At 45.5% G+C, this 27,074-nt stretch overlaps 2 protein-coding genes and 1 long non-coding RNA gene across 6 annotated transcripts in view; 1 reads left to right on the forward strand and 2 right to left on the reverse strand.

Moving 5' to 3' along the window:
* Positions 1 to 6,621, reverse strand: part of MFHAS1 (multifunctional ROCO family signaling regulator 1) — a 35,107-nt gene extending 28,486 nt beyond the window's left edge. For all 3 annotated transcript variants that reach the window (XR_013774359.1, XM_079306669.1, XM_079306670.1), the window contains exon 1: positions 3,368 to 6,621. Coding sequence is in view for 2 of the 3 variants with exons in the window: in XM_079306669.1 (XP_079162795.1) it covers positions 3,368 to 6,554 (3,187 nt within the window). In the remaining variant the exon portion in view is untranslated. The remainder of the gene's footprint in view (positions 1 to 3,367) is intronic.
* A 5-nt stretch (positions 6,622 to 6,626) lies between these two features.
* On the reverse strand, positions 6,627 to 13,545 carry LOC306802435. The gene is made up of 3 exons (XR_013774360.1): positions 13,371 to 13,545; positions 9,401 to 9,511; positions 6,627 to 8,333 (listed from the first exon to the last, which is right to left on the reverse strand). It is a non-coding gene; the product is annotated as an uncharacterized lncRNA (long non-coding RNA).
* A 257-nt stretch (positions 13,546 to 13,802) lies between these two features.
* The window catches only part of TNKS (tankyrase), a 142,221-nt gene continuing 128,949 nt past the window's right edge, over positions 13,803 to 27,074 (forward strand). The window contains exons 1-2 of one of the 2 annotated variants that reach the window (XM_079305369.1): positions 13,803 to 14,358; positions 19,798 to 20,022. In XM_079305369.1, the coding sequence (XP_079161495.1) occupies positions 13,875 to 14,358; positions 19,798 to 20,022 (709 nt within the window). In that variant the 5' untranslated portion in view covers positions 13,803 to 13,874. The remainder of the gene's footprint in view (positions 14,359 to 19,797; positions 20,023 to 27,074) is intronic. The other variant, XM_079305368.1, reaches the window with a different exon arrangement.

A 27,074-nucleotide genomic window follows, 5' to 3' on the forward strand; every position in this document is an offset into this window, starting at 1 on the left:
AGCAGGTGCATATGACTGCAAGCTTGAAAAATCCAGTCACATTTGTCCAAACCAATCACACATGTCTACTATCAGACAGATGGCAAACCACCTTCATCCCCCAATCCCAAGTCACTTAATAGCTTACAGGACATGAATAACCTAAAAGCGCTTCAGTCCAGGGGCTAAAAGAACACCACATACAAATGACAGCATTTCACAATGCCTGCAATGACCCAACTGAGGTCTTACCGTCTTGGAGAGGTGAACCATTCCTGCTGGTCACTCAAAGAGGGATATCACTTTCTTAGCCTGGTAGGGACATTTTCATTTATATATAGTGCAAATGCAAAAGAAAAAAAATGATTAAACACGCTGAGTTGTTATCAGCCAAGTGGATGACTGCAGCCTCAAAGCACACTGAGATTCCAGTTCAGATGCCAATTCAGTTACTATTTTACCCACTACAAAACAGTTTCAAAGACAAAAACTTCCCTAAAAGGACCATACCAAGGCATTTTTGTATCACTTTCATTCACTATTTGCAATAAATCCTCAGAAAACAGAATCCAGAATCTCAATTTTTATTAACCATTTCTACATACAGTAGCCCTATTCCTAGAGTACTTCTGTGTGTATTATCAATGGAAGCTATAGTGTGCAGGACATAGAGGAAAGGGAAGGAGAGGAAAAGCAAAGATTAATCCTTAACTTGTGAACTCCCTTTTTGAAGGGGATTCTATTAAAATTTTTGGATGACCAAAGAATACACCATCAGATCATGAACAACAACACAGACTGCACAACCACACAGAGAGCCAGACTGCACTGCCATTTTTGAGCACAAATCTGGCAGTGTCTACAGAGAAATATTTCCCTTATTAAACTGCACTTCTTTAGTGCCATCCTAAAAAGCCCACAAACCTATTTAAGTATTAGGAGCATTGTAATTGCCAGGGATTTCCTGTAAAAGAGCTTGAAAAGAAACAAAGACATCTCCCTCACTATGTATTTTCCTAACATTAGACCCCTCTCTTTCCTACACATTGTCAAAAATGACACCAACCATGATTCACTTGCATGACAGTAATCTTGGCAGCATGACTTCGACATGCACGCCTCCTGATCAACAAAATTGGGAGGAAAAAAAAATACTGAGCTTCATGATTGCCATTTAGGGGCTCCTAAAGAGTCTTCTATTCATAGAGCAGATACACAGCAAGGAATAGTTTAGATTAAATGCATACATACAGGCCTCCCAAGTCAAATCACACTTCACATTTTTCATATAGTCCAGATCAAATCTGGGTTAGATTTAAGCATAATACATGAATACAAGCTTTCTCAATAAATTAATTTAATCCTTCTTCAGCATTCCCATAGATCAGTCTTGCCATACAAACATGTTTGTCTGCTGTTCTCCTAGCTAAACAGTATCCATGTTTAAGAGAGTCATTCCCTGCCCCAAGGCAGGGTCACATCTGGGATGCTATCCTGATAGCAAGGCCTGATAGCAAGGCCTGAATACCCTGCTGGAGCACTTCAAAAATGCTGCAACCTCCTTTCCACAAGCAGCATCACCCAGGTGTCATTCAGAGACCTGGCACACAAGCCCCAGCTCCTCCCATGCTCAGCACACTGCTTACCTGTGCCTTCCTTTCCCAGCACACCTGGCCTGGCTCCAAGCGACAGCAATCCTTTTCCACCTCTAAGGAAACATACGTGGCACAGCCACGTTCAAAGGAAAAGGTCCTTCAATGCTCCTCTCATGCTTCTGAACCTGCTCTGACCATCACTGGGGTCAGCAACAACACCCACTGCCTGCACATAGTCTGGCTTCTCTTCAAATTTCCGCCTTTAAAGAATCACCTACTCACAGGGAGAAAACGGACAGCCACAAAACATTCATTAAAAAGAAATAATAAAGGAGATGCATGACTGGAGACTGGAATTCACCAGATAAATCTTCAATAGGTGTCCATCACGCTACACATCCACATCTGCTTGACTTTTGCATCTTTTTTTTTTTTTTTAATTTTTGCTTCCAGGTTTGGTGGTTTTTTGCTCGGTTTTTTTTTTGTTTGGAAAGCAGATCACATTGCCCTGCACACCATGTCAACAGCAAGATATCACTCAGCATGTCTCACAGCATAGGTTCTCCCTCCCAGTCCAATTGCTCTTACATAAGTGAGCAGTTAGAAAGAAATACATTTGATGGAGCCATGACTCATGCTGAGGAGTAGACTGCATCTCTTTACTCTAAACATCCAGTGGAAAAAACAAAACCAACAAAAAACAAGAAGCCAAACCCCAAGACAACCTCAAAAAACCCACACCTTATTCATCACATTTACTTATGAACAAATTCAGTACCACTGCATGCTTTAAGTCAAATCATGCTACAGTTCCCTGGACAATTTCAGTTTAACAGTGTTCACATAATGCATCTTCAACATGGTTGTTAAAATGCAGATTTCTGAGCATTGCTCACAGTCCAGAGTGTGTTTTGATTTAATGCAGATTTACACATCAAAGCACCTTTCCCATGGCACCCTGCAAGCCACAGAGCAAACCCAAGCAGAGAAGGGAGGACACTAGTTAGGGAGGCTAAAAAGCACCACGACCAGTCACACTCCAGAGGAGAAAGGTTATGCTTTATCTGCTTGAGGAAGGGAGAGAAAGGAAGGAAAATAAAATGCTCTTGAGAACAGTTCCAAAAAGCACAGTCTAGGAATCACTTCTAGGTCAGACACTTAAACAAAGAAGATTAAGTATCCTTCTCTCTTCAGGGAGTAATGCTTCCCACTAGAGACAGGGCTCAGAGAAGGCTCTTTTTTTTACACAAGGCTATGGAAACCAACCCACCCATTGTCTACCAGGGAGAGCTTTCCCGCATTCAGAGAGACTGCAGCATAGGTCAGGTTTTGGGGGTGGAGGGTTGAAGGGGGAATGGGGGACACCTGCAATGTTTTAGGTATCTCTATTTGTGTTTACAAATAGCTCCAAGGAAGCAGGAGCTGTAGGGTAAAAGGAACTACGGGGAAAAAGAACCCCAACAGTTCTATTCAAAGGAATCAAAACAAGGAGAACAGGTCAGAAATTTTTCAACAATGGCACCACCAACCCCTAGGGCCAAAGTCCAAAAAGCAGAGAGAAGAGACACAAACAAATTCTCCTCTCAGAATAGGTTTATTTTAAGCCTGTCTCCTTGGAGCTACCCTAATATTTTCTCTCATGACTCAAACCATCAGGGAAAGGAGTTACAGCAGAGAAGAACAAAAAAAAAAAAAAAAAAAAGAAAGAAACAGAACTAGGGACCTCATAAGACACCTTTCTAAAAGGGGCAAAGCTCCAGAAGAGATGAAAGACAGGCTGGGCTGTGCCTTACCTGGAAAAGTGTGTGGGTTGGGTGACCCTCTTTTAAGGCACTTTGAACAGAGGACATGCACAGTGTAGTACAGGCCCGGCCATTCCTGGAGCAGGACATTCAGTTCTTCCACTAAAGGTGTAATAGCTTGCCAAGCTGTCCAGATATTTGGTAGGGAAGCATGACTAGCAATAGACAGAGTGTCTGGCTGCAGAGCTCCCCTGGCAGGCCGGTAACTCACCACCACAGGCACCTTCCCCCGGTAGGCATATATCTGGTATTTGCCATCTGACCGCTGAACCACATGGCTGTTAATCTGGACACTGTAGCGTGGAAACAAGCCAGGTGGGAAAATGAATGGAAAGCTATATTCAATTTGCAGCTGCTCAATTACGAAGGACTGTCCACTCAGACTGGTGCCGTTGATCCATGCCTCTGCATGGGGCACCTCATTTTTCACATAGCAGGGAAACTTGTACCAAGCAGCTGCCCCGTTTAAGGGCTTGCATTTGGGTTTGTTGACACAGTAACATAGCCCCATCTTCTCCAGCAGCTCCAGAATGAGCTGCAGATCCTCCCGACTCTGGACATGGGGCTTAAGAAGGAGACGGATAACATGGGCAGGAAGGAGGCCATGCAGCAAGAAGCCCTCCACGTAATGATGGAGCTGAGTGGTCCTCAGTTCATCAGTCTGGGTGTCACTGAGCAGTTTCTGGAGCAGCACGGCAGCATCCCGCTGGCAAAAGACATTGAGGATATCTATGAGCCGTGGCAGATTGTGGAACACGTACTCCCGCAAGGTGAGATGCTCTTCAAAGTAGAGCAGCTTTCCGCTCTCGTGCAGGTAGGACAGGGCACTCTGGAGCCGATCCTCCGTCAGGCCTGCCTGCAAGCCAAGCCGGGCAGAGTCCCACCAGCTAAGCCACAACTGCTGAGCTTGAGGCTGGAAGTGCAGCTCCTCCAGCACTTGCCAAGATTTAGGCAACACCCGGTGCAGGTTTGGGAAGATATCCCGGTGCTCAGCCACCGAGAGGAGCTTGTCCCGCAGGCGACGCACCTGGCAGTGGTCCAAGCAGCTGAAAGGCAGCACTGGAGAGAGGATCTGTGGGCGGTGGTTCAGAAGATACTGAAACTGGGCTTTCTTTCGCCTCAAGTTCTTGTCTGAGACCCCATAAAAGGCAGCATGCGGGCTGGAGCAACGCATGTCAAAGCCCTGTCCCAGAGCTTCATCCACCTGCTGGACTAAGCTCTGGAGTCCCTCAGCATCCCTCTTCTCCTGCTGAGCGATCTGATGATGGATGTCCAGGCACTTCTCTTCCAACTCCCGCTCTGCACAGAGGTCAGCATGGGTTCCCACCATGCACACTACAGCATGGGGCACCTTGGAACTGAGCCAGTGTAAGAAATAGCCCACAGAGGGGTAGAAGTGCTGAGGGATGTAGGCACTCAAATTCACCACCAACACATACAAGGCTCCAGGGGAGAGGAAGAAAGACTGGATCACATCATAGCTTGGGTCGCCTGCCAGCTCATACACAATGAATGTCAGGCCCCTCTCTGCATCTGCTGTCCAGTCCATCACCTCAATGCCCTTACTGCCTCCCGATAGTCCTAGTCCTAGTGGTACTCGGGGGGCATTGGGTGGCAGTGATGATGCAGGGCATGTTGTGTCCCCCTTTGCACAGCAAGAGAGCACATGAGAAGGGATATCCTGCCGCTCAGCAGGGAGATGTTCCATATGTTGCATGACAGGTCCCCAAGTTGAGGATTTGTCTTGAGGCTCCAGAAAGGGGCAACACCCAACTGTCACCCTCCCAATGTCCTGCTGTTGCCCAGGAAACCCTCTGTGTTGGGTGTTCCCTGCCTCCAGTCTTCTCATGTCCTCTCTCTGCTCATTTTCCTCCATGAGACACTGTCTCAGCAGGGTCTTTCCTGCATCCTTTAGGCCCATCAGGACTAGTTTGAGGCGGGGTTTGAGGGCAGGCTGGGAGTGGGCCAGCTCCTGCTGGTAAGCTGCAATGTAGGGGATGCCTTTCATGCACACCTCATAGGGGGGCTGGATGAGGGGGTTGTCTTTGATCTTCCACAGGGTGACACGGGAAAGCTGCCCAAAGCCCTCAGGCAGGATGGCAATCTGGTTCCCTTGTAGGACCAGTTCCTCTAGGCTGTGTAGGAGCACGATGGAGTCAGGCAGGTAGCGGATGTGGTTGTTGTCCAGCCAGAGAGTGCGAAGCTGGTGGAGCTGACAGAGGTGAGGGGGCAGCACAGTGAGTTGGTTGCGGCTCAGGTAGAGCTCCTCCAGACTGGGCAGTGCCAAGATGGCAGAAGGGAACTCCTCCAGCAGGTTGGATGAAAGGTTCAGCATCTTGAGTCGCTGCAGTCTGCCAAAGTCTGCGGGCAGCACCTGCAGCTGGTTACCGTCCAGCATGAGGCTCTCGAGGGCACTCAGCTGGCAGAGACCCTCGGGCAGAGATGCCAGCCCGGTGCCGCTGAGCCAGAGGATCTTGAGGCGGCGGAGGACAGCGATGCCCTCGGGCAGGGCCCCGAGGTGGCGGTTACCGGAACAGTCGAGCTCCTCCAGGGAGGCCAGCTCCAGCAGCGGGGCAGGGAAAGAGGGCAGCAGGTTGTGGTCCACGTCTAGGGTACGGAGGTGCCGCAGACGGCCCAGGCCCTCGGGCAGGCGGCGCAGGCGGTTGAAGCTGAGGTCGAGTTCCTCGAGGCAGCCCAGCTCGGCGAGCCGGGAGGGCAATCCCAAGCCTTCGGCGCCCAGTTCGTTGTGGCTGAGGCTGAGCTTGCGCAGACCCCGCAGCCCCGCCAGCGCCCCGCCGTCCCCCAGGCCCCGCAGCCGGTTGTGGCTGAGGTCGAGCTCGGCCAGACGGCCCAGGTGGCGCAGGGCGGCCGCAGGCAGGCGGCCCAGTCGGTTGCGCCGCAGGCTGAGTACCCGCAGCCCACTTAGGGCGGCGCCCACCTCCTCGGGCAGTTCCTCTAAACCCCGCCCGCTCAGGTTCAGCGCCTCCAGCTCCCCCAGCGCCGCCGCCGCCGCCAGGGTCGGGCGGCAAGGAGCGGCGGCACCGGGGGGCGGCGGCGGTGGACCCCCTGGTGGCCCTGCGTCCGGCTCGGGCTCGGCGGAGCCGCCCTGCAGCTTCCGTGCGCGCAAGGCGGCGTCGCGCCACAGCCGCACCGTCTTCGGGGGCTCCGTCTGAGCCATGGCCGGGGGAGCGGGCCCCGGCCCCGCCCCGCCCGACCCTACCTGCCGCCGCCGCCGCCGCCGCCGCCGCCGCCGCTGCCGCCGCCGCCGCTAGCCATGGGCGCGGCCGCGCTGCGCGTCGCCGCGATGGGCTCGAGGCTCCCCGCGGCTCCGCGCCGGTACTACTGCCGCCGCGCAGCCCCGCGCACGCACCGCCGCCGCTGCTACCGCCTCGCCGGAGGCGGGACGCGGTCACGGCCCGGCCCCGGCAGCGCCGCACCGCCCCCACCTATGGGGGAACACCCCGCCCCTGTCTGCCGGGCACCGGCCCCTTTTCCCTGGGCAGGAAGGGTCCGTGAGTTGGTCTGAGAGTGCCGGCCTGCAGCTCCTACCCCTGGCAACGTCCGAGAGCGGCCCTTCGAGTGCCCTGATGGGGTGAGCCGGCCTGGCCCTCGAGGCGGTGGGGCAGCAATGGGGGAGGTGGCGGTGCCAGCACTTCGCCGGGACCCCGGTGTGTGACCGCCGGCGCCCCTGGTCTCGCCCTGCACCTGGGCTCGCTGAGAGCTTTGCGAGCCGCCCGACTCACCACGGAGTTACGGCAAAAGCTGTGTCATTTTTTTCTTGAGGCAATGGCTGACTTTTCATCCAGCCCTGCAAGAAACCGAGGTTAACCTTTCTTCCCATTCAGGAAATGTTCTTCCGTGTTCAGAGCATGCGAAAGCCTGCAGCCCTCAGGTTAATCGGAGCAACTCTGCCACCTTCCTGCCGTGCTTTGTTTCCTGTGCTGCAGCCATCTGGCCAGACACTAAACGCTGCCTTCTTCAGGTTCCTTAGTAAAGCTTTGCTGCAGGGGGTCGGAGAAATTTACACCTCTGCTACCGACAGGGAATAGAGCCCCTTTACAGCGGAGGCGCGTCAGGCTGACAGAGGCTGTGGGCGCTCAGCTTTCCCAAGATGTGTGACCTTACCCTTACAAATGTCAGCGATGCACCTTGGCAAGAACTTCACAGATTTTAAAATGTCATTGTCTCTATTCAGCACTGGACACTCCAGCGTGCTTTGGGGGCTTTCGTGCTTCCTTTCACCGTGGAAGCAACTTTTCATCTTGTTGTAACAGCTACCATTAAAGCATGCTATAAGCTATTACTTCAGACCCATGAAAAGAAAAAAAATGGATTTGAAATGAAAAGTAGCAGGGCAACCAGGTCCACAGCCTTTATTGTTTTCCTTATTGTGGAAAGCCCTCACAAGAATGACACCTTTCCTTTTGGGTGGCCCTGTGCACCTAGCTGTGCCTGGAGAGGAGAAGCAACTTCATGTATAGTCACTGTACTAAATTACTAAATTTACAAATTACTAAAGTTACAAGATTGCAAAAGCTCAGATTCAGTTTCTGTCTTTCACATCATTAGCAGACAAGCAGGGATAAAATAATTTTTCAGGTCCTCTGAGTTTTAGGAAACTTTCACCAGGTTTCTGCTAAATGCCTGAGAATGACATCACCCTGTGTAGGAAAAATCTTCCTGTGTTGGCTGGTAAAGCCAGACAAAGGACACAATGGACAGGGAGGAAAGTCCATGCTGAAAGAATGTGTGGCTGTATGAAGGTAAAATTCATCTCCAGATAGAATTCAGGAGTTGCCCAAAGCCAGCAGAGGCAGTCTTGGGGGCTGGGCTCATGTTTTGGCTCTAGGGCCATTGCTTGACTTCTGCTGGAGAACAGGTATGCAGGGATACTCTTGATCCATGAGGCTCTGCTCAGAGTCTAAACTTGAGAATAAAATTCTTCCAGATCCTAGTCCTGGGAAACAGAAATATTTCATGGCTTCTGGCTAAATTGTGCCCATCCCAAACTAGTTTTCAAGCTTGTACTTATTTATTTTCAGAGCATCACTGCATCCATGTGGGTCAGTACCTCTTTTATTTGGGCTAACCCAGTTTTGCTTTTCTGAAGATCAGATGGGAAGTAGCCCTTCTCTGTACTCCAAAAGGAGCACTCCCCTTCCCCATTTCTAAAGTGGCACACTCAATTCCTACCAGGGAAAGAGACATTTTCTTCTCCCACCCTCTCACCCAATAGTTCTTGTTGACATGAAACCATGTTGATGGTTTCATTTCCAGCCCTCTACATACAAAACCACCCAACCTGTTGCTATCAAAATCACATTTTTAAATCAAAATGGTGTTTCCGGAAACAAAAGATCTCTGCAGGGAAAATTGACCCTGGCTTTAAATTTGCAGCAAATTTTCATCTTTCCAATGCCTTGTACAGATAAGGACAGCAAAAGCACATCATTATTGAGGGTCACTGACCCTATGATTCCTGTGGGCACTGCAGATCCAGTTTAGATCCAGAGGCCAGAACAGGCTTCCAGTTGCTATATGACCTGCAGCAAGTGTAACTCAAAAGGCTGCCACTGCATTACCCTCTTGTTTCCCATGGAAAAACTGGAGAAGCTCCTCCACAGGGTATGCTCCAAGCAGCTGCTAGGCTCAGCCAGGTGAAAAATACCAGGGAGAGAAATGCTTATCTCCATCTGCCTGCTATTAGAGGTATTAAACATATCTTTCTGGCAGCATGCATGGACAGCCAGGATAAGATTTTTCACTAAGCAGGAAAAGTTTTGACTGTCAATCTTTCTATCAAAATATGCAAAGCAGCAGGATCCGATTCCATCGTAGTAAAGAGGTCGTGCAGCACTATTCAAACTTTGATAAGCTCCTGTAGGTGATGAATGAAGCTAAGGCAGAAGAAACGATGAAATGAACAGCATGCTGACCCAAAGACATCCCCAGTACTGTTTGAGGGTTGTCCAAAGAGGAAGCTCTGGTGCTTTCCTAGGAACCTTACACTTTATCCCACTATACCTGCACGAGTGTGCAAATGTGTGATGTTGTCAGCCAGGGATAGTTTCTCTTGGCTTTTTCAACACATTCACCACACTTAAAGCTGCCGGTAGGGAATGAGATAGGTAGATCCTGGGGAAAATAAAGATTTTATCTCTCCGAAAATGTGGATTTTGGTACAGACCTAGATGATCCCTTATCTTCCCATCTTCTTAGGCAGAAAAGACATACTTTTCCAAACATGACTTCCTCATTTCCTCTCAATTTACTCATCAGTTTACTGGAGGTCCATTAAACATGAGCATTAGCATGATGGATGCTGGTTTTGGAGTAATTTCCTAATTTTTGGAGGATTAAAATATTCAGAAATCACACCAAACCCCTCTCTTGTGGCTCATGATCAACTGGGACTTACAGCCAGATGGCTGTAAAATTGCCAGAAAAGCTATAAAGCATTTTATTAAAAAAAAAAAAAAAAAAAAAAAAAAAAAAATCAATCCCATTTCAATGGGTTCCATTATATGTCACAATTGCATTTGCAGTTATTAATTTTAAATAGTAGTCCCGCAATGTCCTATCGATGGAATTTAATTATTCAGATGAAGTCTGAAGTGTTTTCACTTTACTGAGGCCTGCACCTGCATCATTAATAAGATTTCTCTGTAAAGCACCTTTCTCCTGGGTCAGGCAAAAGGCCCTGACTAATCAACAGTATTTTAGAGCCTGACTCTGGCCCTTGCAGGATAAGAGTTGAAAATGCAACCAGCTGCTTGTGACAGTACATGAACCTAAATCAGCTCAACAGAAGCACCAAGCTGCTGTAGCAAGCAGATGCAAGGTGTGCTGTGGGCCAGTGCAAAGCTCACAGGGTCTGGCACCAGCAGGAAACAAGGCTGGCAGGGCCTTGGGAGACTGCGTGCACTCTGCACCACCAGACACACAGCCCAGTTGTTAAAAGCCCCAGGGTCCTGTTTTGGCACCAATTCAAGAAGTCCTGTTTCCAACAGCTTGGTGGTTGTCTGGGGGACAAGCAATGGGTTGACTGACTGCTTTCAAAGATCCTTCACATGTTCCTCCTCAACCTTAAGTAGAAATCCCATGATTTTGTCCAGAACTGTATTATTCACACTATTATACCCACCATTTCTGGAGGAGTGCTATGAATCTACCTCAAGGGTTACCAAGCCATATACAAATGGTGATGGCAGCTCTTGAAGAGATCCTGGAAATGCTTTGGGCAGGAGAAAGAGAAGGGCTGGGGTGAGTAGCACTGCTGTTTGGCTCAAGCCTCTGTAGGGATGCAGTGGGACTGTACATGTGGGGCAGGAAGACTAAGAGGAAATTTGGGAATGTAATAAGATAGGGATCCCTACCCAAATGTGGGAGTCTGAAGAGGAGTTGCATCCTCAGAACAGTTTCACATCAGCCCCTATGTAACCTATGACCAGGCCCCATTTCCCCATAGGTAGGTCTCATACTGTGAATCCTAATTGCTTCGCTTATTTTTTCCTAGGCACAGGAATTCCTTTCATAGATTCATAGGAAGACTTGTGTTGGAGGGAACCTTTAAAGATGATCAAATCTGACCCCCTTGCCTTGGGCAGGGACATCTTCAACCTAGATCAATTTGCTCAAAGCCCCATCTCACCTGGCCTGTTCTGGAGGAGGGGCATCCACAACTCCTCTGGGCAACCTGTTCCAGTGCCTCACCATCTTCATGGTAATGAATTTCTTCCTACCATTTAACCTAAATCTCTCCTCTTTTTGTTTAAAACTGTTCCCCCCTTGTTCTGTCACTATCTGCCTGCATAGAAGTCATTCTCCCCTCTTACTTATAAGCCCGCTTTAAGTACTGGAAGGATGCAATGAGGCCTCCCTGGAGGCTTCTCATCTCCAGGCTGAACAACCCAGCTCTCTCAGTCTGTCTTAATAGGAGAGGTGCTTCAGCCCTCCGATCATCTTTGTAGCCCTTGTCTGGACCGGTTCAATAGGTCTAGAGGACCTAAGAGCTGGACATAGTACTCCAGGTGGGGTCTCACAGGAGAGGATTAGAGGGGGAGAATCTCCCTTGACCTGGTAGCCATGCTTCATTTGATACAGCCCAGTACACAACTGGCTTTCTAGGCTGCGAGTGCACATTGCTGGCTCATGTCCAGTTTTTCATCCACCAGTACCTCCCTGGCCTTCTCACGAAGGTTGACCCAAAGTATAGTATTCCTTACTCAATCCAACAACCAACAATTAAATTTTAAGGCCACCATGGATCCCCAATTTTAAAAAATATTACTTGTATTTTTAAAATTCTTTCAGGAAGTAGAACAAATGTTTGCATATCAAGACATTTCAAAAAAGTGATGCTATCTATAGCCTTGGTTTATGGGAAATACAGAGAGAGCAAAGGAATATGATTTTTTTTTTTTGCCACTGATGCCACAAAAGCAATTGGAGGATGGCATATAAATTGTGGGAAGCCAGTGGTGAGCTGAACAAGTGCATATTGATGTTCTGGCTTCTTAAGTGTCTTACAAAGCTTGGTTCTGACAAAGGGGGATGTTGCAATTAGCTTGCAAAGTCCTTTTGGAATTTTGAGATGAAAGCCAGCTGTGAAGCAGCTGGGAGGTCTTGCTCTTGGGAGATGCCAGGGAGGTCTTGCTGAGTTCTCTCAGTGTCTGGTCAAGGCCCATGCCTTCTAAATCACAGCATGAACAAGAACTGAGCTGGGCACATACAAATAGATCTTTATTTAATTCTCCACTAGTTATGGGGACTGATTTCATGCCTCCCCTCTCATTACCAGCAGGAAGGTACTTAGTAGCCATATTCACTCCTTTTTACAGGAATTCCTCATCACTCTCCCCATTCTCTGACCTGTCACTGCTGCTCCACCAGGGGTACTGAGAATTTTCCAGAAACTGTTGCTATTGATATAATTCCTGTCAATGGAATCTCCCTTTTCTACAGATTAAAGTTAAGTGATCTCTTACTAACAGCTATTGGAGCTTTCTGACTTAAACCATAATTTGTATTTATATCCTTCCTAGATATCACAAAGCCAGGAGAGCTGTGATATCAGCTTTCTTCTGCTTTCCAAATCCAAACCAAAATCCTTATTTAAATGCTTCTGCCTATGCCCATGTTGTTCAGATCTGCTTATGCTACAGAGTGCCTTAATGCCATGTTTTGGTCACTGATATCCCTAGATTTCCCTTTCTGACCTTTTAGCACTGGTAGCCACCTTCTGCCTGGCTGCTCCTAGCTTTCTCTTCCACCTCTCCACATTCAGTTGTTTCTGAGCTGATGGAGTGTTCCCCACTTGGCCTCTCTGCCGTTTGCTTCATGTGACTTTTCAGTGACCGCCTTGCTCTGGCCAATGGGCTCTATGCCAGCACTACTTTCCTCCCTGGAATGAGTGAAGAAGGAGCCTTTCATTTTAGCTAATAAACTTTTAAAGAACTGCTGGGCTCCACTTAGGTTTCTCCATCAGCTTTCTCTCCTGGTCTCACTCCATCGTTTCCTGGCATTAGGAAAGGACCTGTAGCAGAATGAAATAGTTCAAAGTCAGGTAGGATGAAGCCTTGAAGGGCCTGTTCTAGAGGGAGGTACTCCTGCCTATGACAGCGGATGTCTGGATTAGACGATCTTTAAGGTGCATTCCAAGCCCATAACATTCTCTGATTCTATGAAGCCATGCTGCCGGCTGGATCGCCTCCAGAGAAAGGGAGGTGAGCGCCAGGCCAAGTGCTAGCTCCCATGGGGGTAACCCATCTACCTCTGGCGTGAGGAGTAAAGGAATGTGATTGGTTTGTCATTGATGCCATAAAAACACCTGGATGGTGAAACATAAACTATAGAAAGTCGGCGGTGAGCTGAACAAGTTCATACCGATGCCTCTTAAATATCTCGCAAAGCTTGGATCCGACAATGGGGTGTTGCAATTAGCATGCAAGGTCCTTCTGGAATTCTGACACGAATGGCGGCTGTGAAGAAGTACATGCCCAGATTCTGCTGTCGCAGTCGGATTGTGCCGTAGAGACGGAATAAGGAGGCCTTGCCCGCATCGCGGGCTCCGCATAGGAACACCGACCCTCGCCCTCCCCTTTCAAGTCACGCCTGAAGTGTTGCTGTCCCGCCCCTCTCCCGGCACTGGAAGCCGCGGAGGGAACGCAGTTCCCTGGCAGCGCCGGCCCCACTCGGCCTCGGCCTCGGCCTCGGCCCCGGCCCCGGCCCCGGCCCCGGCCCCGGCCCCGAGCCACCACCTCGCTCTCCCTGCCTACCCTGCCCCGCCCCGCCCCGCCCGCCGCGGCCGGCAGGGGGCAGGTGTACCCCGCCCGGGGCGGTGCCGGTGCCAGTGTAGCCGCACCCCGCGGGCCCCGCGAGGGCGTCACGTCCGTGCGCGGCGCTCGGGGTTGGCGGGTGGGCGGAAGAGCCGGCGGGGCGGCGCCGTTGCCGCAGTGACGGAGCCGGGGGCCGGGGGGGGGGGGGGTGCGGAGCGAAGATGGCGGCGGTGCCGCTGCGTCGCTCCCAGCACCACCATCACCACCACCACCCGCCTCCCGGCCCGGCTTCACCGCCGCCCGCCGCCGCCTCGCCGCCGCGCAGCCCCAGCCTGGCACCGGCCGAGCACCGCCAAAACCGGGCCGGCGCCGAGGGCGAGGCGCCCCCCGACGCGGACCGGCCTCCGGCCGCGGAGTGCGCGGACGGCTCGGGCGCCGCTGCACCGGCCCCGCCGCCGGGCTCGGGTAGCAGCTCCAGCGGCTCTTCCTCTTCCTCCTCGTCCGCATCGTCGTCGGTGGCGTCGAGCCCGGCGGCGGAGAGTCCCGAAGCGGCCGGCCCGGGCGCAGCGAGCGGGGCGTTCCGCGAGCTGCTGGAGGCCTGCAGGAATGGGGACGTGACGCGCGTGAAGCGCCTGGTGGACACGGGCAACGTGAACGCCAAGGACATGGCGGGGCGCAAGTCCACGCCACTCCACTTCGCCGCCGGTGGGTACCAGGGCCGCTCGTGCCCGGCCAGGGCAGTGGCAGCGAGCAGGGAGGGTTCCCCTGAAATATCTTCGGGCAGGGGCTCCAGCACCTCGGTGATTCGGGAGTGGGCAAGCCTAAGCTGGGAGGAAAGGTGTGTGCACACTCTTTCTCCGGCGGCGTTTCGGTACCGGCTATTGGGAGATGGCTGTTAAATCCCCTCCATCTGGGTGAGACGAGTGGGAGAAGAGATCCTGGAAGCGTAAACAGACTGTAAGATCTGAAAGTATGGACAGCGATCTCTGTGTTTGATGTCCATGGGCTGTTTCAAAATTGTGCAGTGGACTTAAGAAGCAAAAACCTGAAATTCAGAACAGAGTTGACTTGAAGAAAGGGTTTCACGTGTGTTTTAACAGCTCAGGGACTCCTGTGATGCACATGCACTTCATGGGAATCAGTTTTGATGCCTTGTACTTTGTAACTTCTTTCACTTCGGCATGGTTGCTGGTTGATGTCTGCATCTCTTGTGGCCTGAGTAGGCTGGGGAAAGGCCTTAAGTGAAACAGCTGAAGTTACAGATGTGTCCAGGAAAGAATACACCTCTGTGCAGAGAAGAGATGTCATTGTGATCAGAACTAATGTTATAAAAGCAATTTAGCACTAAGGTCCAATAGCGTAGACTAACTGGAAGTAAATATTACCTTTTGGCAAGTGAGCTGTAACAGATTATTGTAGTATGTAAAAAGAGTATTTCTTACAAGGTACCTTCTTCACTGGGGGTACAAGACACACGCAATGAAAGTAGAAAGAAGGTTTGTTAAATCATTACTCTTAACTCAGGGCTTATACAGTTGTTAGGTCTGTGGTCAGTCAGAGCTCTCTGAGGTGTGCCACAGTGTTACAGAACTGGACCTTACGTAGGGAAGTGCACAGATCTTGTTTGAGCTTTGTGTGCATTGGTACATGTAAATTAAGATAATTAACAAGTCTGTATTGAGTGGTCAGTGTTTCTTCTTAATTTCCCGTTTTTGGGACTGGATTTTATTTTTTTTCCCTTCCCCCTCCCACAGGGTACTCAACTTCTCCCCAACTCAGTCCGTTTTTTCAGATGTCTATCTTGGCGGCAATGCCAGCCTGTTAAGTTCTTTTACTGTAACAGGGAAGTATAACTTCCCCACTTATAGTTCCTTGTAAAAAGTACTAAGTCTGGGTTTCTGTAAGCCTTGTAAGGTTTCTAATTTGAAAAGCACCTTTACAGCCTTTCTCATGGCAGGACTGTAAAAAGAGCACTCGGAATCCTTGGCATATGTGTAAACTGGAGGTAAGACAAGAGCTGAAATCTGTTATGAGTTTTTAAAAGCTGGGGTTAGGTCTGAATTGGTTTCTATAAGTTGGAGTCACCTGTCCATTATTCACTTCCAGATAAATTGTGCATGACCGCATAAAATTCGATCAACAGTTTTATCCAGTTTTCTCTGTTTGGGATGCCTAAACTGCCAGTTGAACTGAGTAAAGGGGAATTCAGCTCTGTTGAACTCTCAAGTAGTGTGCTGAATAAATCTGACCTGTTTTGGTTAGCTATTAAAAAAGAAGAAATTAATACTGAGGCAATATCACAGTTATGGAGGCTTCTCTTGCAAACAGGAAGAGGTTGAGCAAAGCATAATTTTCCTTTCATCCTCCTTGCTTGGAAAGGTGAAAACTCAGTTCTGTCTCAACTGCTGCAGGGATTGCAGAATATTTGGGTCTCTGGTACCAGTGCAGGCTTTGGATATAGTCCAGCAGCACCCAAAAAGCAGGTTCTAAAGACTTGAAAGTGATTGAGTGCCTTTAAAACATGTACCAAAAAAAGAAAATAAGTGGAGGTATTCATGTATGCATAGCTTTTACATTCAGTTTACTTCAATAAAAACCAGCTTGCTAAAAAAAATTTAAAAAGCAACTGTGCTAAGCATGGACAAAGGTATGTTTGGCTTTCTAGCCATGCTGGTGGCCAGAAGAAGATACCTGGGGAAGAGTTACACATTTACCCTCTTCATATACTTCCCCGAGTATTCTTGCACTTTGTAGCTCAGCAACTGTTTGAACAAAACTCAGTTTTTAAGTGTTATTAGAGGGTCATCCTATGCTAAGGAGTTTATTAAATAATTGGACTGTTAACTTGTGTTAGAAGTAACTTGTTTTCTTTTTGCACCCTCTTCACTGGAATGTTCTGTGTTCTGCTTAATGATTTGCTTCTTCAAACCGGGTTGAATGAGACAAACAATTTCACTCACTTGTTTTTCTACTGCATTCCCTTTATCTAAAGATGTGTTGCTTCTTTTCCTTGAGACAGATCTTAACTGCCATTGTTTTTTTTACCAAAAGAACACTTTTACTGTACTATATGCCCCTCAGTAACTGAAAAGAATTGTCACGCCATTGTTTTCTGTTCTTGTAAACTGGCCCAACAATTCTGAGTTTGATCGTGTTATTGGTACGTAGTTGTTAAAATACTTTTTTTCCCCAGCATAACCAAATGATTTGGTTATTCTGTGTGTATGTGAGAGGTAGATTTTTTTTTTTCCTATTGGGAGTGCTATGACTTTTTAAATAGTTAGATGATTTTAGTCTAGGTGATGAGGTATCATGGTTTAGGTTTAATTTGTCTATGATATGCCTTACTCTCAGCCTGAGATATATCCTGTGCATCACTATGTGGTTTGTGGGTTGAAGTGCCTGTATTGGTCCATTGTGTTTGAAGTAGGCTGTGTGTCATGCTCCATGCAGAGTGCTCACATACCAAGGCTGATTTTCTGTGACTTTTCTATCATTAATATACCTGGATGGGGAGGACTCCTATGAGTGCTTGTCTGTTACCAAGCTGACTCCAGGAAAAAAGCTGGGATTTCAGACTTGCTTTTTCCCTTCTGAAACCACCTTTGAGAGGATATATGTGTATTTCCTGCTGACAGCTTGGTTCATATGTTTTTAGACCTCATACTTGCTTGTAAATCATTAATAATAGCACCTCTTTCAGAAGTGACTAGGTGGATGGTCCTGGAGAATAAGCTGAGTCCTACTCAATTTCTTCATAATAAAATCTTTTCTTCATAATAAGGCCACAGTCATAAGCTAGTCCAGTTCCATACCCATTTAATGGGAAGTAAATTTATTTTGATCATGTAGTTAGCCTCCCATATTCTTGTGCAACACATTCTTTTAGCTTTACAGGTATTTTCTTTCTAGGGTTTTACCCAGGGATATAGAGAGTACTAATAATAACTGCTGAACTGTGGCTTAATGCCTACTTCTGTAGCAAGAAGGGAAAGCTTCCATGAGTGGCTTTTGGAAGTTATGGAACTGGGATCACAGAGTGGAGTGTTCTTGGTCTCACCAGAGCTCAGGCTTGGAGGAACCTGATTAAGGTGACTTGTTAAAGCATTAGTGATACAGCTTGTTTTCTTTCTGCTTGTGTGTAGTAATGGCAAAAAGCTGTTGGGGGAAAGCAGTTTTGGTCTAAGTGTGCCTTTGATATCACTAGTAATAGCTGTTGGAAATCTAGTCACTTTGTGAAGGCTAGCATAAATAAGTATACTCTAGAAAATTTCTGGAATAGACAGCTTTAATCCTGAAGGCAAAGGGATCTCCCTTGGGTTGGGAAGCAGTCAGTGGTCATAGTTTGAGAGCAGATCAAGTTGGTTTGTCAGTTAGCAAGCTGTTAATCATAAAAATACAAGGTGCTTTGACATATAAGTAAGATAAGCAATTGTGGAGGCAGAGCTGGTCTAAGTAGCTACTGAGGGAGCTCTCCTTGAGGGAGAGCCAGGAAATAGCAAGAAGTAGTTGGTAACTTATGACACACTTCCACTCTGTGCAGAGACACCTGAATTGACCACTCCACCTGTGCTGTGGTGTAGAGCAAATTAGATTACATTGCTCTGGAAAGTTTTGCTTGAGACATCATCTTAAACTACTTTGACTCAACTTGTCTTGTTACAGGTGTCCCTATGTCCTAGTCATAGATGAGATGTCTGACCTCACACAGGTGTTTGTAAAGCCTCCATACTTTTTAATGTAAAAAGAGATGAATAGATAAATTAGTGGCCTTGACTTTGAAATTTTTTCTTTTATGTTTTTGGTAACATTTATGGTACATGAACTCTTAGTGTCAAAAGTGTATTACTTAGTAGAAAGTTCAGCTTGCTTTCTTTGTAACTAGTAACTTGTTCTCTTGAATTATCTTGTAATACTTTGTGAAATATGTCTCCTTCCCATTGAAATTTTTTCTGAAGGAATTCATAAGAGGATATAATTGCAAAATATTAGACCTTCAGTAATACTGAGCCAGGTGCACTTTTTCTCGTCTTGAAGACTTTTCAATTTACTTATTAGCTCATTCAGTTTGTTTTTTGTTTAGTGAAGTGGTAGAGGGGCTTGGGGAAGTCTTAGCAAAGAAGTCTGATCCCAGTGTGTGAGGTAGTAAAGCAGTGACACACAATGACTTAGCTTGGACTTCTGTCACCCTTTACTGGTAGCATAAAACCATTCTGAAAAGATCATGTGTCTACGAGTGCTCCTCCACCTCAAGGACTTGTATTCCCATATAAACTGTATTTAACTGTATTGTCTAACAAGTGAGATTACATTTGATAAGAGCATCTTTCCAGCTTTGCTTAGGGTCCCAGTGATACCTACTGGAGTGTTTGACCTGTGATTTTACACTTCTGTAAAATGTAACTCCTTTTGGAGTCTTGTTCTTAAATCAAGGAGGTGAAAGGAGGAGGAAAAACACCTAATGAGAATCTTAAGCCTTCCACATCATAAGTCAAACTGTGCATATAGCAGCTTTGCAGAGATTGGAATTGGCATTTGGAGTTCTTGCTGTGTTGTAAATTAATTGGGGGGTGGGTGAAACAGTTCAGCTGTACTTAAACTCATCAAGCTGACTACTTGATGTATTATACTCACCAGGGAAAGCATTCATCCAGTTTTACAGGGAATTCAGTTGGTTTTTTACCAAACTTTATGAAAATTTGGCAAAAAATTATGTGTCTTTTGTGAATATTAGTAATTAGGTTCTCTGTAAACTATTACCTTGAGAAAAGTTTTGACTAACTGAAGGGAAGTTTAAAGTGGAAACCCTATTGGGCATATAAAAGAGAGGGTACAGCTGATGCTTCTTTTACTTTCCTTGCATCCTTCTCTCATCATTCAGCATGCTCAGCCTTTGTAGAATGTCTTGATGAGATAGAGTGGCAGCCAGGCAGGCTGTGCTACAACACAATTCAGCTCCATCATGACTGTAAGTGAATTGTCCAGCTGTTGTTTGTGCAGGTGAACAGTCTGACTTCATGGTGAAATGAACCAAGAAATACATGAGGGAAATTAATAATGTACACTGAACCAAGAGTGAACAGTTTTAGGTACTAAATTATGTTGTTTTGCCAGACAAATAAACTGAAATATGTTCTCTTGCAGGCTTTGGAAGAAAGGATGTTGTAGAGCACTTGCTGCAGACAGGAGCCAGTGTTCATGCTCGTGATGATGGAGGACTGATACCCCTGCACAATGCCTGCTCCTTTGGTCATGCAGAAGTGGTCAGTCTGCTGCTGTGTCAGGGGGCAGACCCAAATGCTAGAGACAACTGGAACTACACTCCTTTGCATGAGGCTGCTATCAAGGGGAAAATAGATGTGTGTATTGGTAAGTGTCTATCACTTGTTAGGTCGCAATTTTACTTGATTATGTTTTGTGAAGCTGTAATTATGTGCTAAACTTGGGTGAAAGATATTGCTTGTTTTAAAAGCGAACTATTTTAAATCTAGCAGGTAGGTACAATGATAGTAATTTAACTTTTTCTTGGTCTGTAATACAAGGCTTGTGAACTTACATCAGAAAAGCTATCCTGGAGAGATGGGATGAAGTCTCCTTGTTTGTTAAATTACAGTATTTAAAATCTGAATATATAGGTTTCTCTTTCTTGGTTGCTGTCAAGAAAACTAGCTTTGCTATATAAAGTCCCTGTTTTTTTGGCTGCTGTATATGTTGTAGTAGTGATTAGGATGGTGGTAAAACTTGCATTCCATGCAGTATGGAGAAACAAGTTGGTCCTTTGGAGCTTTCCAGTACAGTTTATAGGACATGGTTGTTCAGTGGTGATCTATCTTCTGTATGTGTTATGTAGCCTGGAGTCAAAGCAATTTCAAATAAAACTGAACGCTTCAACTGTTTAAAATTTATTGAGAGCATATAAAGAGCTTTTCAATCAGGATATCTTTAACTTTTGTGAGTTATTTCTGTAATTAGTAGTCCTTTGTTTCTAAATGGAAACTTTTTTTTTTTTTTTTTTTTTTTTTTACACAGCAGTTTCTTGAACATTTTTTAACTTCTACTAACTTGAATAAAATTACGTGCTCAGCATTTCTTCAAGGAATGCCTGACTTTTAGGCACTTCAGTTAAGATTACGAACTGTATGTTCTATGTGTTATTCAGATGACAAGATACAATTATCAGACTTCCAGGTAATATCTTTATTTCTGGAAGTTTTATTACATAGAATTCCTTCAGAGAAGGCTACGAAACAGAATGAAATCTTGCATTAGCTTCATTGCAATATTTAAGTCATTACTTAAAAATAAGCACCAGAAATTAAATGAAAGAAAATTGGAGGAAACATTAGAATGTAATTTTTCATTCTGTTTCTTTTATTTACAAGCAATGTGATTTCATATCTGTATGCAAGGTAAAACATGGAGAATATTCTTAGAAATTGAATATAGTTGGTTATGCAGCAGTATGTGGGAAGAGATCCATTGATATAGTAGGTTCCAGTAACAGTCTACTATGATAATGTTGAATAGAAAACTAAGTTTAATTGCAGTCAGTAACTAGAGTCTAATACACAACTTAAAGGAAGTAATTACTTTGGTCTGGTTCATGCTGGAGCCTATTTGGGAACTGTTGACTGAAAATGCAAATTAAATGGAAGAAAGTTTGATGGTAAGAGACTGAATAGAAAATGGATCTTTTGCTTTGGAAAAGATTTATCTTTTTTGGTTTTTGAAACCTTGGATTGGAGCAGGAAAGGGTGCAGCAGCACACTTCTGTGTTTATAGATTGGTTGTGACAGGCTTTAGGATTTGGCAGGACAAAACAGCACAGGTAGTATTGTTTTGGATGGTATGTCTAAAGATTTTGGTACTCTGGAGGAGTTGAGGCAGATCAGATGAAGAGGCAGATTATGTGATACATCCATTTTGTTGTACAATGCTCATAGTAATTTGAGATCATTTAGATCTGATTTCTATAATCAAAGAACTGAGGATACCTTTAAAGTTCAATCTTAATTCAGCAAGAAGTTGTGGACTTGGTGAAAGGAAGTACAGGATTATATTTATGGCTTTTATTACACAGAACTTCATTTTGTATTCTGTGCACAGATTAGACCTGTCACTGTAAATGTTGATGATAGACTTATGGTATGATCCGTGTATGTGTAACAGCTTTTCTGATGTATATATCCTCCATATAGGGATCACTGTTATTTAAATGCCTCTTTGTAAGGATATCAAAACATTCCTCACCCTGCCATGCTTCCTCACAACTGGGGAAGGAAAAGAATTCATGAGTTATTACCTTCTGCTAGTATGCATGTTTTGACTGAAGGATGTGGAGGGAGTATTATGTGACTCCTTTCTGCAGGGCAGATAAACCTTCTGTTAGGATTTTTAAAAAAATCTTTGAAAGGTAGTTCATAGGCAGAAGCAGCACACAGTAAACCTTAACGAAATTGTGGTAATGTTAAAATCATTGAACTACTAAAAATCATTGAACTACTAAAATCTTTGAACTACTCATTTGTTTGGCCACCTTGCAAAGAAGGCATGTACAGGCAGTAGTGAAATTATTGCTGTTTTGGTAATTTTGTCCTAAGAGATTTTAGAATGCTCTGAGTATTTCCAAGCAGAGGAATTGTATTACTGTAAAAGTTAAATCAGTGTAATGCTTTATTACCTGAAAAATAGTATTAAAAAAAATCATAAGAAGTGCTATCAAAGAGCAAAATTGTATGGTAGCCAGTTCTTTTTGTAGGTGGGTGGCAGGGAGAAGATCTGGTATTTTAACTGAAAAATAATTACACTGTCTTAGATTTGTCTGCTGGATAGACAGAAGCCAGTAAGAAGACTACTAGTTTCTCAGTAGGAATTAGAGGGGATATTGGTAATTGAGGTCCATTGGGACCTGGTTATACATGTTGTTTGTGGGAGATATGTACTGACTCCTGAAGACTCTCTTGGAGAGCTGGTGTTCTAGAAGAAAGATTAGATTCAAAGAGGCATCCTGGATATCTGATTTTCAGAGGCTTGTAAAATCATTGGAAAAAACTCTCAAGTACTTTCAAATACTTTGTGTAAAACAGAATAAACTGTTGCTGTTTATATCAGAAGATTCTTAATATTGCTACTATTCCTGTGTTGACTTTTGAGCTACTGCATTGGAATACTACTGTAAGTGACTGGTCATAGTGTATTGTGGGGAGACAGTGACTTGTATTTGAGCTTTTTTAAATTGCAGGAAAGCTTTAAAGAGCTTTAGACTGTTCTTGTGTACCAGAATTGTGAGTTTTGTTCCATAGGAGGACATGAATTAATCCCTGTAGTGTGGAGCTTTCCTATCTGTTAGCTGCAGTTAATACTGTTATGAGAGGAAAGATTCTCTTGTGGTTTGATAATCTTAACCACAAGCAATCCCTGTTAACATAATTATCTCTTATGTCCCACTATGCAAAATAAAATTCCTAGCTATTCTTAATGCTATTTATTATTCAGATACTGATCTGTCCTGGTTTGAAGGACAGGTGTCTGCCAGTAAAGGCAGAAGTTTTCTTTGAAATAGACTTTAATTCCACTCTCCCCAAGTATTGTAATTGTTTGAATCAAGGACTCTGAGGCAGAGATAAGGGGGTAGGAATAACAGCTCTTTTACTAATATATTTAACTGTACAAGCAGAAAACAACAGCAGTTGTTAAAATTGCTAACAGAACAGAATAGATAACTCGGTTTCAGTTCTTTCTTTAGCTGCAGGCACACTCTCTCTGCACTCGGTCCTGGTGCTGCAGCTGGAACAAAGCCTGGGAGCCGCAGAGAAGGGGCAGGATGGGGCGGCAGCGGCCACGCCGGTCTCGGGCGGGAACGGGCTGGAGCAGGCGTCTCCTCGCTCACTGTTTGTGTCCGGGTGATCGGCTGTGTCCGCAGAGGCAGGAGGCTGGAACGGGGCAGATGCAGGGCAGGTGATCACAGAGGGTCTGGCTCTCCTGTGTTCCACAGCATGGCTGCAGACGGGGCGTCCTTCCTCTGAGCTCACCGGAAACACGAGTCCCCTCCGGAAGCCGCTCCCTTTTGTCTAGCGTCATCAGAGATCCTGGGTGTAACCCGGGCAGCTCCATTGGCATGATAATGGGAAAAATTCTTTCAATTGACACAGTAATAGAAAAATACTAAACCGCCAACATGATCAAAGCCAGATCAGTTATTGTGGACGTAGGCTCATCAGACTGTAAGTGTTAGGAATTATTGTGGTCTGCTTCTGCTGTGTAAGTTTCAGCTTTTGTTTGGAGCTTCTTCTAGTAGAAAAGTGGCTTTAAATTGGTGCATACCCAGTGACTCAAACACCTAATATGCTTTTCATACTATTTCTTCATGGGGTCTTTCTCAAAGGAACCTTGCATGATAGCAGACCCAGGATGGAAATTTCATGTTTTGAGTGGAACTTTTGTTGTCTCAATTAAGTGCTTGTTCCTCATTTTAAATAGTTCCATGTCTTCTAACCACTTGTTTAAGCTATGTTAGCTTCTGAATTTTAATACTCATCGCAGAAATTAAAGCCTCAAGGGCCGAGTCTCACATTTTTTGCACCTAGAGAATAAGACTCCCTTCTCTATGAGCTGTTGGGGGTGGAAGAACCCATGACCGAAATATTACATTGGTAACTGGGAGGCATTGTAATACTGTTCTCATAGTAACAACGGACTGGAGTGTGAGACAACCAGGCTTTTGTCAAAAGTGACAACAGAAAATAGTTTGGGGCATTCTGGCATGGTATATACAACTACAGTGGTCCCTGGTGGATGTGGGCAGAAAGACATGAGGGAAATGGATCAATTGCTGTGTGAGAAGGATACCTCTTCAGAGTGTGACATCTGTGTGCAGACAGGTCTGTTATGGAGTGTAGTCTTCAGGAGTTACTGTATTCTGGTACCTGTGCATGTGTAGCTGTGATAGACACTTTTGGAAGAAATCTCTTGGAGCAGTGTCAGTCACACACATGTACCCAACAAAGCAAGGTCATGGAGTGCAAGGAACCTTAAAATCATTGATGCAATGTGGAAGTGCCAAACCATGTTTTTTTATAAGGAACCAAGCATTGAGCTGGATTAATACTCAGGTTAAATCCCCTTCTGAAACAAAGTCAACAGTAAACTTTATAGTAGAGAGGATGATACTTTGTACAAATTAGGTGTCTTGTCTGGGATTTAATGCAATGCATAATTTGAAAGATGTTTTTCTTTCTGTTAGGTTTGAATTGCATTGGTGATTAATATATTATGACTTATCTAGGCTTTAGACTTTTTTGCAGTCCTGTTTCTTTTTCAAAATTCAGGTATCAAGAAAACAACTTTTTTTCCCCCCTTGTTTGCTTGCTTGGCACAGGAGGATAAGAGTAATTAATTTTATGATGTTTCTTTACACGTGTTCATTGAATAAGAATCTGATTTCTTGCAGTGTAGGAGGCGGTACGATAATATGCAAACGCTCCTAGAAAATTTTCTGTAGGGTCTTTCTAGGAAGTGTTCTGGTTGTGCCTTGATTGGCTCTTGGGGGAGGGATGCATGGATATTTTTTTTGCCCTGAGGACTTCTTCTGTGAGTTGATGGGACCTACTGGAGGCTGGTTTGGTTATTGACAGCCTGAGAAAGAAATTGAAGAATTTAGTCCGCCTCTGAGAATTCACATTTCTAAGGAAGTAAACCCTGGGAAAGCTCTCTTTCGTTTCCAGCCTCTCACAAGGTAACACCGACTGGCCTGGGCCCCTACCCATGTAGCCCAGGCTGGGCAGGGTTGGGCTCAGGAAGCCACCAGGTCCCATTTTTGACCAGGGGCTCTGATAGCTAGGCAGAAGAGAGGCCCGTTGCTAAGATCCTAGCTCCCCTGACACGGCCAAGGCTTGGCAAAACCCTGCCCTGCCGCTGGCTTGGGGCAGCCATGGGGTCGCTGGGCCTGCCCCGCCGCCCATGTGGCCTTGGGGGAGGCAGCTGAGCCCTGTTCTGGCAGAGCCCTTCCACACCCTTGCTGGGCAAGGTGGAGGGAGGACAGGTGCTGGAGGGCAGCCCTTGCCCAGCCCCCCAGCGTGGCCCAAGTGTTCTGAGATCCTGGCACCACTCCAGCACGGCCAGCCGCAGCCTCTACATCATCTATGTGAGATTTTAACCCCTCCAATGCTCACATAAGACTCGCAGACCTTCAGTCCTCCCTTGTGTGAAAAGAAAGAGAGCAGAGGGGATACACTTAAGTCAGCGAAGCAGGAATGAAGTTCCAAATGGAAGGAGAATGAGGAGATGCTGTGAATTTAGGCTGAAAATCCTTTTGCAAGTTATAGGGATGGACTGTACTACACTAAAAATTCCTATAAACTATGGGAAAAAGACATGTAGGATTGAAGTGTTTGACTTAAGAGATCATTAAGTAAAAGTATGTGTGTTGAGGATCTTTTGCCCCCTCTGTTCCTGGGGATGAAGTATGAACAGAGAAAAGAGAGATGAAGAAAACTTTTGTTTTTAAGCAGTTCAGTCTTAAAAGTAAGCACTCCATGAGTTTAACATGGCCCATAAACACAGTTTGGGAGAGCTGTGGGGAGTCAGTGAAAAATAAAGCCACAAGAGAACTGGTTTTTTTTTTTTTTCCCTGTGGAAAAAAATCCCTATAGCTGAACAAGAAGAAACTCCTCTCTCTAAAGTGAACTGGTAGAGATTATTTAGGTTGGTAACTGACTGAAGTGTTTCTGTATGTTGTGGTTAAGAAGGAGAAGGTGTGAGAGGGGGGAGGAGGGAGTGGTCTGAAGGTTTTATCCTGAACTTATTATTTTTTTATTTTGTTAATAAAATTTTTCTTTACACCCTTTTAAGTTTTAGGCCTTTCTTGCTTTTGCTCCTAATTCTATCTTACAGAAAAAAAAACAAACCCAAAAGTATATTGAAATTGGTGAATCTAAACGATTACATTATGGTCTTCAAAAGTATTAATGCTAGCTATTTGCAAATTGAGAGGGAGGGGAAGAAATTGTATTCGGAACAGAGTAATGGAACAGGTGATCCTCTTGCAGGCATTGAAACTGCTTTCACATGTCTGTATGAGTTTAGAGTGACTTCCTAAATATCCTGCAGAAATAATTAATGTTATGGGACAATGCTTATGATTATTGTAGGAATATCCACTTTTAGTTTCTCAGTGGAACCATGTGGTTCTTAATGCAGTCCATATGTGGTTTAAAAACAATCTCTTGATATATGTATAGATACTAAAGACATAAATGACTGGAGCAAATTATTAAGGTCTCAGATGTTTTCTTAGACTAATGGAAAACATTGATTAAAATATTACTACTAGGATATAAAGGATAAAGAATAGAAAGGTATTGCTTTTAAAAATGTGTAGGCAAATAAATTGTCATCATAGTGAATAAAGGAAGGTATTTTTG

Source organism: Erithacus rubecula (assembly GCF_903797595.1).
Source record: "Erithacus rubecula genome assembly, chromosome: 5".
NCBI lineage: Eukaryota > Metazoa > Chordata > Aves > Passeriformes > Muscicapidae > Erithacus > Erithacus rubecula.